We start from the raw sequence: 13515 nt of genomic DNA on the forward strand, positions 1-13515 counted from the left end.
GAATCAACCCTCCCAAAGCATATTTTTGTTATCTGTATTCTGGTAAACAGATTAGAAGAAAAAATATTAGACAAAAAAGCAAACTGCCTTATTCAAGGTTGTTGAAGGGAAGACCCATGAGCAACAGTAGAAATTCCATTTTAAATACTCTGTATATGCATAGTCTGATCCAGCCAAATGTTTCACTCTGCTGAATTTTTAGTAGCAAATAGTCCAGTTTATCCTGTAGCACTAAATCCCTCTCCCCGGTGGCACTCAAACACATGAAAAAGTTAAAGAACTTAAAAATATAGGTGATGAAAGTATTGAGAATGGAGATCAATAGCCAATATAGGGTGGAAGACACCTTGATGAAGATGAGCTGAAGAGCTAGAATGTTCCAAAGCAGAACTCAGAATTCTTGGTTTTTCAGTGTTACTCTTTTATCAGAAATATCATTGTAAGATGTACCAATAAAATCTGACATGTCCAACCTCTGCTCACAAATCATAGCTGGACATGCTGCAGGCATCACAAAATTTTGCAATGATTTTCTGGTTTGAGCTTCTCTAAGGAGGTAAAACCACTCTAATAATCTCTTCTCACAGACATGGAATGGTGCTACAGAGAAATCACTGTTATAAAACTATCACATCATTTCAAAGGGTCAATTTGGTAGCTCTCCAGCCTTCCCCACACCCTGAAATGCCACAGTTATTCAGAACACCACTTCAAACTGCCTCAGTCCATGTATCGATTTTTAAAACTTTTTTCACACTTCTGAGAATCACACGTTGGGCTCTTAGAATGAGGAACACCATGAAAAGAGGTCAAGTTAATTGCACAGAATTATGCAAACTCTTCTACTGCTGAAGCATATACAGAATATATTTTTCCAGAGTAATTTTCAACTGTTTATGTTCCAAGACCATGCTTCCCTTCATCCTCATTCGCTGCCTGCAAGAAAGAAGGTGTAGGAGACAACAGCCTCCAGCAATGTAACCATGATCCTTTTTTTTCTTTTTTTCTTTTTGTTTTTAACTAAGAAGTTTTACATACAAAACAAACCAATCAAAGAATGCAGAAATGGCACAGCTAGGTTAATATTAGTTTGGTGCACTGCACAACTTTTCATGTGACCAAATATACACAGTTTTGCATTATTTGATGAAGGAGTTGAACAATTATGAAGGCAAAAATTTCAGTCTCCCTTCTGCTTATTTCTTAGTATTGTTTCACTCCCTTCTTCATTCCCAACCCCTCCCCAACTTTTGTTAATAAGATATCAATTTTACAGTTCATCTCGGTAATTGAGGAAGTTATAACATGTATTGTGATATATATACATATGTGTATACTCCCCATAAAGTTCTCTAAATGCTGTAAAACAGCCACGGGTTTTAAAAGCAAAAGGGACTGTTACTACTGTTTAGTTTGACTTAGCTTGGTGACTAATTAACAAAAGCATTTTATAAAAATAGTAAACAATAAGCTTTCCCACAATGAGTAAGAACTGAAAATTTCTTATCATTTCTGTTTGTTTGCATCAGGAAAACATATTCTTCCTACAAATTTAAAAAAAATATTGAGGATACAATTCCTGCAGAAAAAGGCTTATAAAACAACCTCGTTTCAAATCAGTATGAAAATTCAACAGTGTTGCTTATGAATTCAAAACAGAGCCCTAGAATGCCTGTTTTAATTGGTTCAAAAAAGAATTTCCATGGTTTCAGATAGCTTCTTTTGTCACATAAGGCTTTTAAACCTTAATTTAAAAGTATCAAACCAATCACTCCAACATTTATATGAAAAAATATGCTTCACTGCTTCACAAGCACTGCCTAAAGAACAGATACTGCAGCATACTGAGATAGGTAAAATTGTAATTGTAGCTGCCTCCTATATCAGGAACACAGAGAAGGAATTACTTCATGCCTGCAATCCCCACCTCCATTCCCTACCATGGATCAAACTGTAAGTTATCTTGCATGAAAAAAACCCCACAAAAATAAATGCAGTTCCCTCTTAAATATGTAATTTGACCTTTATCTAACTTTAACTTATGATTTTGCTACTTATTCCACCAGTGCAAGAATACACATTGGCACTAGTATTGAATGATAGCTTTTCAATTTACATATCATATATTTCTTTTGAATTCATTTTAAAGGATACATAAAGACATATCTCTATTTTATGGTTTATAAAGATACTTAAATTTATGTTAAAAAAGTATAGGATATCAAATGTCTTTCACAATTATATCCAATATAACATTTGAAAAACAGACTCATGAAATTTAACAAGCAAATGTGACCATATCGTAACCACACATCAGAAATTATAGCACTTCCTGCCCTTCACCATAGTTTGGTATTAATTAAATCAATGCTTCAACATAAAGCACAGATTCCTACTAATACCTTTGGTTCAAGAGCCAAATTATCCTATTAAAAATTTGGTTAATAAAACCTACTCTGCAATTAAAGAGAGCATGACTCACTCTATGATACAGCTAGCAGGTCACGACAACATAATAAAATTTAAGAGTCCACTATAAAATCTGCAATATTCAAATGTTCCTGCAAGAAGCATTATGTTCTGAAAGAATTATCAAGCAGTCCATTAAATTTTTAAAACTACATTAGCCAAACCTTTCAATATCAGTTTCAGATTCCATATAAAGGTTCTGTAATAGGCCCTGTGAAGGGCCTACATTAGGCAGGGAGTCTAGGTAAGTAATAAAATATCCATCTCCACGGAAAAGATAGAAGCTTCCAAGCACCATAATCAGCACCTTGTCACCTTGATAGCTACACAGGAGCCTTCTTTTCTGCAAAATCCTAGAACAATCATCTACTGGGTACAACTTTAGTATTTGGACCCTAGGTATCTGCAGATTTCAAGCATGAAGAATTTGTTAGGGTATCAACATAAGCAGAATACCTGGTTACAATTTAACTTCCAGTTCAATGTATTGCAAGGAGATGTAGGGATAGAGAAGGAATCATTGGTGTGCATCAGTTTATTATGCTGATGAATTATCCCTTCCTATCACACTTTCAATACCAAACATCGAATCCTGCTCTAGAAAGAGCCTTTATCCAGCAGTACAATAACTGCAGTCTGCTAACTCAAACTTTGTTTTTGAAAACAATCACTTCTGTCAGAGTGCATGTTTGTCCTCACACTACAGTAGTGCCCAAAGTGACATAACGAGCCTGAGGACTCATTGTGCAACCTATTAAATTCACATAATAAAACACAGACGCATTTCATATAATTGTAGAGATTTAACTGAAAAGCACAATTTAGTTGCTTAGTTTTGATGAGACTCAGAATGTAGTTAGTTAAGACATACATAGATTTTCCCTCCCCTGACACTGTGAAGTACCTCCTGGAGGTAATATTTCAACTCCACTGACTCCTGTATCAGTCACAGCACAAGTCCAAGACACTGCATAATAATGAAATGGTCTAAGAGAATTTTGGTCCAAATGTCAAGAAAAAAAATTCCAAGTTCTGACATCTCAGAAACCTATTAACAGTGTTCATACATAATTCAAAAAAATGTTAAAAACTAAATCAATTTTATATTTAAATAATTTCATACCACAACAGATGTATAAAATTGCTTACAGCAACCTCAGACAGGCCTGCTGCCCACCCTATCACTTTGGTTTAAGGGAAGTGATGAGTCTGACAGTCCCTCTATGGAGCTAAAGAGTTGAAGCTGCCAATCCCTCCTTCCTGAAGATAAACTCATTATCCTTCTGATCTTTATTACTATTCAGTTTTAAAAAGAACCTTTGTGTTGGTGAGCTGACAAGCAATTCAGAGGCCTCCTAAAGAGCCTCTACATCTGTACTGTTACATGAAAAAGAGAAATAAAGACAGAAATTAGATGATCTTTAAGGTCCTTTCCAACCCACAATATTCTATGATTCTAATATGATTCCATGAGTAGAGAGAAGAAAGAAGAAAATAAAAAAAGGGGGGAAAAAAGAATCTGGAACTTTTCTTTGCATCTCTCCATAGAGACAAACAGTGCTTTGCCAGGCATTTAGGGATTTTTTTTTTCTGCTTGACTGTAACAACTGTACACATAATTAACTTCAGCAATTATAATTAATCTCTACTATAAGTTCATTCATAACTCAGTCAGAAAAAAAATCAAAGACTTTATTTGTATGAGAAACGCAGTTAAGAATTTTCTACATTTTTTTTGTTGGGTAGAAAGGATTAACGTTTGTAAGTAGTACAGCTTCCAGTTAGTATAATTACATTTTCATAGTGGTAGTTCTTTCAGTTACTTCTACAGAACATCACAATCCAGACATTTCTGATATTTGCATTATTCTTAGATTAGTAGCAGGGGTGGTAATTAAAAGGTTTGGTATATCCAAATTCTACTTTTATAACCAAACACTGAGTTTCAGGTTTTGCTGCTTAAACCTGCCTCAGGTGATGTTAGACTTGGCTTCTTTCTAGCTCAGGTGGTTTAATTTATTAAATAAGTAAATAAATATTAAGAATCTGAAGGCCCTATGAACTATCCCAGCAGCTTATGGCAAACACCCCTGTGACAATAATTGAATTCCACCACACAGCCTCTTCCCCTTGCTTAAAGCACTTTCCAAACATTCTATAATCTGTTGGCTATCGGTTACTTTTAAAAAGCCCCAGAAAGATGATTCTTTTAAAGAAATCATAATCATTTAAGGGGAACAAGCACCAGGACTGGAAAATAAGTCATTACATCTATTTCATTTGTAAGAAGGAGTTTGCAAGGTTCAAAAGAATAAAACAACCTCAGAAGAATTTCAGTAGTACTTAAAAATGGCCCACAGGCAGTTTCAGTCATAGTTACTAAAGTATTTCCATTTTCAGAACTACCTACAACAGTAGAAAAAGAGTCTCGCACTTGTTCAGACCAATAGAGGAAACTACTGCTCCTACAGCTCTCCAGCTTCTCTTTATAGCCAGCCCTGGAAATTTTGCTTAAATTTTTGTTTGTTTTCTAAATTTCCTAGAAATTATTTCTTAATCGGCTCTCAAGCAGTTTCTTTTTTTTATATAAAATGGTAGTTGAACTAAGACAAACACATAGGTAAAATGTAGAAGAAAAGAATCTAGCAAAATCTATAGTTTAAAATAGATTTACAAGTGCTTGAATTCCTTGATTGGACTTGGCTGATTAAGGATATACTGTCCTTGAACACTACCATAACACCACCAGCGAAAGCAAATCAGAATGAACATCGTTATTCTCTTGTTCAAAGGCACACAATCCCAAATCAACAATTCTGAAGGGACAGACCTAGCACAGAAACAAATATAACACAAGAATACTTATTCAGATCTGAAAACAATGACCAACATATTTGCTTTAATAACACTTTGTCATTTAAAGAATCTATGTTTTAAATAGCAATTTCTTCTTTCCGTCGAAATATCAGCCGGATGCCACACAAATAATTTTGATTTCTGCATTAATTTGTGCATGATTATTTAATTGCTGGAGCAAACTGAAAACAGCAGGAGCTCTGTCTCAAGTTCATTAATTTTACAGGATAGTAAATGAAAGGCCTTATTCCATGATTGCTTTTGCATATACTACTGTCAAGACTTCAGTAGAAGGATCTACATTAAGTAATGGAAGACATTTATTGAGCAGAATTTTCCTCTGTAATTTCCTAATCACTCTGTAACATTTCTTTGTAAGCACCTTCAACATTCAAATAGTTTATTTTCATGCTGAAATAAATTAATACAAGACAGTTTGCAAAAAAAAAAATCCTTGTTAATAGTTTATTGCTAATAGTTTCTTCTCAGTAGGTGCACAATTACATCTTGCTGGTTTTCTTTTAAAATCATGGATTGAAGATTATTTGTGGGTAGGCTAACAGACAAAAAAAATCAAGTCAAGAACTTGATTAAAGATCTCCACTTTGGCTGATTTTTTTTTTCAAGGGACTGCTTTGGAAACACCCCTGAACACTTGAAACCCATTTTTATTTGAAGGATACAATTCCCAAGACACTCCATGGCATTCATGTCCAATCTGTGTAAACTCACTTCAGAATTTGATCCCAGCAAGAAATGAGTGCTAGTAAGCAACTCAAAGAGAAATTCCTCATTGCTTTGTATTCATAAAACCCAGCAGACAAAGCTAAGCAGAAACTAGTCTTTCAAGAAGTGGAAATCAGCTGATTAGTTCAGAAAATGAAAGACATTAATAATATGATACATTTGGATTTTTTCAAGAAACTCTGGAATTTTTTTTGCTTAAATTTGCTTAATTTTGCTTAAATTATATTTCTATTTTTGCAAATGTATATAAATTTTTAATGCAACTCATCCTTTTTATACAAAGATGAATGTATTTTTATATCTATGCACTGTGGGCAAAATCTTAGAGGCTGAACTTGAAACCCTAGATTATGGCATTTAAATAAAAAAAAAAACCACCCCAAAACCAAAAGAACAAATCACCAGTATGTACTCTGAGAAAACAGGTTGAAATACAGAGAAGAAAAGCCTACCCAACTGCCAGAAGATCATATATACTTTGTAGGACAAGTCAAACTTTCAAGCGACTTACTTTAGCCTCCAAATGTACTTTCCTACATATGTCAGATAATCTGATGCATCATTTCCTAGCAGAAAACCTCTAAAACCATCTGTGAGCAAAAGCAATAAGTACTGGAACATAGATGTAAAGCCTTTTGCTTTTTAACCATCATTCTCCTAGACACTTCTAATGCGTGGGTCAAGGATGGATGGACCCCCAAATATGACAAGAATATCTGTATGTCTGCTTTGAATGTTATTTGATAATTATTACAGCTACTTGATACAAAAAATTTCCCTCTGGACAAGCTGTCACAGCTGCCTTAAATGTTTATCACAGGTATGTTTGCAATCACTCACAGAGGCTTGATTCTATCCATGCATGGACTCTCCATGGACAGGGACATTTCTTGTCAAGCAAAGGTGAAATAGATTTTAGTTCTCCAAATACTCCTGCTTTACATCCAAAAACACTACCTGAAAATTTCTGAGTAAACCTGATACCAGAGTACAAGAGAGACATGAACATATGGAGCAGGTCCAGCAAAGGATCAAAGACGATTAAGGGATAAGAGCATCTGAAACACAAGGAGAGACTGAGAGTGCTGGTATCATTCAGTCAGGGAAAGAAAAGGCTCAGGAGGGATTTTATCAATGTGTACAAAATATCTAATGGGGTGATTAGGGAAAAAAGATGACAAACTAAGAATTGTATCCAGTGAAAACACAGGAGGCAGGGTGCAAAATTGAAGTACAGGAAATTCCTTTAAAGGAGAGAGAAAAACTTTCTTACTGAAAGGACGACTGCATACCGAAACTGAAATACTGAATCTTTGAATCTCCTTCCTTGGAGATACACAAAACCCAGTGAACCTGTCCATGAGCAGTCTGCTCTGGCTGACCTTGCTTTGAGCAATGGGGTTGCAGTCAAGAACTTGCAGAGGTCCTTTCCAACCTCAGCTATTCTCTGTTTCTGTGACTAGAACCAGCAGAAGGCTAAGAGAAGCAACTGAGCAGTAGACAGGGAGATGGATTTGCACAGGTTTTAACTAGTAAGAAGTGGTAATAGGCTATCTTTTTTCCACAAAATTCTGATAATTTATCCCTTTCTGCCCTCTCCTTTCCCTCATTCATTAATATATTTTACAAAGTCAAAGATCATATTTGTCAACTGAAATTCTCAGACCTGTCATGCAATATCTATAACTGCTTTCTGTCTGCTCTGTTTAGATTATAAACATTGCAAAAAGGCAAGCTCAAAACCCTGCAGAGACTGGACAGTCGAAATCACTAATCATATTTTTGGGGATATACAAGTGAAAATGAACAGTTTTCTGTGGGAAATTGATATTTGAGAGAAAGAGACATTTCTTTCATATATATATACTAGATATATACTAGAAAGGTGAAGCTAAAAAAGAACTTAAACATGTTTTTTAAAAAAATTTAGAATAGACACATAGTGTTAAAAAATTCATTTCTCTTAGTAATTCGTCACAATTTTAAAGATGGTAAAAATTATAAAGAGGAGCAGCTTTTGCAGATTTTTCTCAGTGTGGTAACACTCAGTTCAAACTCCTCCTACACATACACTTGGGTGCTATGTACCACACTGATCTGGGATTTAAACATTTTATCTCTAGAAGAAGATTTATATCAAAGACAATATAAACAGTTCATACAGTACGTATTTTTCTATCAGGGCCTATAAAATACACGTTTTTACCTTCAATAGAAAAGGATCAGCTCATTAGGCTCATATTCTGTAAACAGCTTGGAAATGTATACCAAACAAGTCAGTGAAAATTCATACCCAGAAGCAGATGGTGAGAATAGCAAAGCTAAGCAAAGAGAGGCTTAATTGCAAATTTCTACCCAACTAAGCAAAACGGTGGTATTCTACATTCACAGGCATTATGTTCAGAAAGGGAGGCATCACCATGCAGGTTGAGGCAGGGGACAGCCCTTGTGTGTCATACATCAGGCCAATGACTACTTGGAGAATTGCCACCAATTAAGCAGCATTCGTATACAGCTGGCATCGACTTCACAGTGCTGCACGCTACGTAAAATTTTATTGCTTGCTCTCTTGCCAAAAGCAACACATCTAATGTTTTTTCTGTAGAATTAAAAATCAACAGGAGATTTAAAGTTGGCCTGCTAAAAGACGACAAGTAATTAAATTTACTCTGGTACAGTTCTCATTTAGAATGAGCCAAATTAATACTGACTAGACAAGGTGTGTGAGAAATAAAGTCACACTGTTACAAAGTTTCAATTTATTCCTACTTCTCTGCCTCATGATATTAAAAAACAGAGTATTCCTTTTTGTCACCAAAAAAGGAATACTGATGACAGAAAAATGCATTTAATCCCTGAAAATACTGGTACAGTGACTGTAATGATTGCTATTATAGACTTTCCCTAGGCATGAGCATGTATTTCATGTTGCAATAAGATTTTGCTGCTTTAAATGACAAAATCATTGATGCAATTCACCATTTAATGTGAATAAATTACATATCTGTAGAAAGTGAGGAGAAGTCTAAGACTCGGTACCATGTACGTCCAGAACCTACTAATTCACTATTTTCATTAAATTTCAACATAACAGAAAAAAAACCCAAAACAACCCAAATCTTTCCAATAGTCAGGAATTGGAAAAATCTCAAAGATGGACAAAGTGCAATTTCATGAAAAGGATTCTACATTTTTAAATTCAGCATTAAAACATAAAGCTCTCCTGTGGCAGGAAAGAAGTAACATCAGCTTCCAGGATGGCTCAGTCAGCATACACCAAAATTTACTTGCTACCCTTTTAAAGTCATATAAAGTAAATTTCTTGTAGGATCTTATTTTATCTTCTATAACAAGTCAATATGGGTTTTGGGGAAAAGATTGCTTTAAGAGCCTCGACAATATTATCATGCAACATGATGGACAATACCCATTTACTGAAGGCCTTCAACAGAAGAGTCATTGTTTAAGCAGGAGCAGAGGAAAAAAAACCCAGACAGACACAAATGTTACTGAGAACTGCTGCTCACTGAGAACTGTTACCTTCTGGGCGCTCCATCCTCATGTGGTTGAATAATGACCACTTTTACTGTCACCGACGTGCGCAAGAGGTCGATCATTTGCTCGTGGGTCAGAGTTGCCACAGCTACTTTACAGATCTCGACCAGGCGGCTCCCCTGCCGCAGGCCTGCTTTCCATGCAAATCCAAAGGGCTCCACGTCTGCCACTATCCCTTCAAAGTTCACGTGGAATCCCAGCTGGCCCAGCCCATTTCTCCTCAGGGTCATTTCCGTGGTTTCACATCCTCTGGTCACTATCTGAGGAAGCACCAGATTGTTACGCCATTGTCAAGGCACACAAACATTATAAAGTTATGTATGGCTTGATATTGCCTATCTTTAATATACTAACATTGAATTATCTTAACATTATGTTTGAATAAAGGTTTCTGCATAAAACAAAGTGAATGACGTGTTTCACAATGCTAAAAATCTTCCATCTCCAGGGCAGGCAGCCTGACCCATGTCAAGTTCTTCCTCCTTGTCCAATGTTAACACAATGCCATTTATATCCTACTAAAAACTTTACAGGTGGTTTAGTTTCAAAACACAAAGCAAGAAAAATGTGGCCTGCCAATTACTTCGTTCTTTTTTGGCTGACTGCAGGTGCGCAGACGTTTTATATTCAGCATTAAACACTATTAAACCTGAGATACAACATGGGTCAAATTGAGTGAAGTGCCTCAGTTCTAGCGGCTTGTTTTCCTTGAGAACATAGCAATGAAGAAAATATTAATTTATTTTGCTTCATAGGCAGATTTCTAACTACCATTATCTCCAGATGAGGATATCACTAAAATGGGATGAGAGTTTCCATGTCACTGGGAAACTTAGAAATGAAAAAAATTGCTTTCCTCATATTCAGTGAAAAGTAACTGTCATTATACAGAGCAGCCAAAATCCTTCAAATTCAGATTTTGCTAAGCAGGCTCATTTCTATATGCTGTGAAACAAGTTCTCACCAGTTTTGCCATGTAAATCATAATCATACAACAGCCTGTAAGCTGGGATACTGCGCCACACTCAGAAGACAAAATTCTAGCCTGCATTACAAGGAAGTTTGAGAGTTACCCCAGCCTTGCCTTTTGTCAGTGCCACAAAATCAGATTGTATTTAGCTTTATTAGTTCAATTAGAACAAAAGCTTAACCACTATGAAACATTATCAAAGAACAAAGTGCCACAAACCCATGAGTTATTTTAACTTTGCTGATCTGGTGTACGCTCATGCTTTTAACCTGTGAGGTAAGTAAATACAATTAGCCCTCATTCATTAAGGGATAATCTTCTGGGAACTGTGAAATATTGGAGATATTGCAAGGATCAGATATCCTGAGTATTATTGCTTGGAAATTCTGGTTCATAATCTTTCCAGTTACTTCTGAAGATGTAGGATTTCAAAGTTAAAATGTGAAACTCATTATTGAGATGTCAAAAATGCACTGAGGAGGCTTTGTTTACCAAGTCAGGTTCTGAGTTTTCATAACAAAAACAAAACAGCTATTTCCTTTGTCATTTGTCAGCTCTGAGGTTTTAGTGTAGTTTAGAAACTTTCCTTTTAAAGTAGAACTTTCTATTGTGCTTATAACTCTGCATATAGTATTAGAACTACATAGCATACTGGAAACTTTAACATACTGTTAACCTAGCTCTCTTACAACTAAATTTCACTAAGAAAAAAAACTTCCATAATTTGTAACCTAGATAAGTGAAAATGAAATTTTCAGCTCTTCATCAGCTACACTTCCATCACAAGTTTTGAAAATATAAATTTAGTCATGCAATGAAAAGAAGAACATGCTATTACAGGCAGGAGCCCAGCTGAGGGATGGAATTTTATCCTTATTAAGCTACATAATATTCTTTTTTGGGGGCTGACACCTCTTTATCATTGTGCCACAATTATAGACTACTGCAAAATGAATGCACCAGCCAAAGTATATGGATTTCTCCAACTGAGAGCATTCAAAATCTCTTCTTCAAGTTAGTTAAATATTCAAAAGTTAAAAGGTAAAAAAGATAAAGATTCCTGCCAAAGACTCTATTCCCAATGGGAAGTATTCCAGGAGATCTAGTCCTCCCCATGTGTATATTCCCTAAAAGGTAACACTGCATATTACATAGTAATGTCACATTAAACATAGTGCTGCTCCACTTCAAAACACAGCATTCTGCTGACTTGGTTGCAGCTTCACTGATCTTGTGGCCACAAATGAAATAAGAGCTGGCTTCTCTGAAAGCACTTAAAACAGATAAAAGACAGAGATCCTCTAAGTGCCATGAAGAAGATGAAGCAACACAACCCTCCAAGTCAATCTATAGCTTGCTGCTTTTTCTATTCTCTATAACTAGATCTTCTCCCCCACAAATACAGATTTGTCTAGACTGACAAGTCACAGCTCTTTTTTCAGTCCTAGACTGACTGTTTCAGTTCAAACTAAAATCATGGTCTCAGCCAGCTTTTTGCACCTTTTCTTAATCTGGATATTTAGTTGTCCTTTTTACCGGCATGATTTAAATCCAAGCAATAAAGTCTAGTTATTTCTTTGGCAATCTCATTTAGCAATTACAATGTTCTACTCACTAGTTCTCAGAAATGCTTTAACTCATGACTGAAAAGGGTTAATCATCTGGTCACTGAAGATTGATATTACATCACAATTTCAGCTTTCATGTTTAGCATCTGCTGGCACATATGGCTGTTAACCTCATCTGTGTTTTGAGTCACTTGAAAGGTTTTTAAAGTTTGCACATGAAGTGTGGTATCAGAGTTTTAAATACTTTTTAGTGGTTCTAACGGTTCTATACCAAATATATTTAAGGACTGTAGAAAGCATTTAATGTGATAAATCAACCAGGAAATAACATCAATAGGCAGCTTTCAAAAGAGAGGAAGAAGCAGGAGAAAATGAGAAAAAGATGAGGCAAGAAACATGGACAAAAAATGTTTTAAAACAAGTATTGATAGTTAACTCTTATTTAGTATGAAAGTTGGATAGGTAGCAGGGGAAGAAAAGGCAGGCAGAGTTCATGGAATAGACACTTGAAGTTAATATTCAGGTAAACTTAGTAAGAGCTGATGCTAAATTTGAGGCTTAAAATCAATTTGTCATTATTTAACCCCATATCTGGCCATAACAAAGAGGAAGTAGTAAAGTAAACATAGACAAACATTTCATTTTGTGGTTTAATAACGAAATCTTAAAGATCTGTCTTTAGGAACATGGGTTATCTCCAGGCTTTGCAAAACTGAGTAAATGCAAAATAGCAAAAAAAAAGTCACTGATGACAGCAGAACTTTTCCCTAGAACTTTAAATCTTGTTTTTCACTTGCGTTAAGAAATTTATACTGCTTGGTTAACAAGACCTAATGGGAGCACTATTTTCTAGAAGGGAAATACCTGTCTAAGGAAAGTGAAACTGAAGACATCAATTGAAAAGGATAATATAATAGTGGCAAGAAGAGTCTAAAGACATTCAGCTCTTGAAATAGCGATTGTACTTTGGAAGAAAGTTATTATTTAGAGCATGATATTAAGCAATGCTAAATGAGACTGCAGTACTAGAGAGGCCCTAAATCATCAGCTGCAATCCAACTATTCCAGTGTGAAAACTGTAAGCAGACTGAATTCTTTACAGTGCCGAGCCTTCCAACAGAAGAAACCCCTAAGACCATCTAAATCACTTAAATTAAGATCAAAGAGTGAAGTGCAACCACTAGATGCATCAACACATTTACCTTGGAGTTATTGTCATTTCATTTGGATTGACTGAAATAGCTACAGTACAGTAGTACTGACATGGTCATCAAGTGTCTGAAAAACTTTATCTCCAGTTAGCTGTTAAAAGTGGCATTAGTTGGTGTAGTTTTCTTTACTTCCTGCACT

General features: G+C 35.5%; 1 protein-coding gene across 9 annotated transcripts in view; it reads right to left on the minus strand.

Annotated features, from left to right (window-relative positions):
* Positions 1–13515, minus strand: part of SIPA1L2 (signal induced proliferation associated 1 like 2) — a 126648-nt gene that overhangs the window by 31986 nt on the left and 81147 nt on the right. For all 9 annotated transcript variants that reach the window (XM_071431876.1, XM_071431906.1, XM_071431895.1 and 6 more), the window contains one exon: positions 9613–9887. In XM_071431876.1, coding sequence (XP_071287977.1) covers positions 9613–9887 — 275 coding nt within the window. The remainder of the gene's footprint in view (positions 1–9612; positions 9888–13515) is intronic.

This window comes from Agelaius tricolor, unplaced genomic scaffold, assembly GCF_023055355.1.
Source record: "Agelaius tricolor isolate 1412-34295 unplaced genomic scaffold, bAgeTri1.0.p SCAF_1, whole genome shotgun sequence".
In the NCBI taxonomy this organism is placed as follows: Eukaryota; Metazoa; Chordata; class Aves; order Passeriformes; family Icteridae; genus Agelaius; species Agelaius tricolor.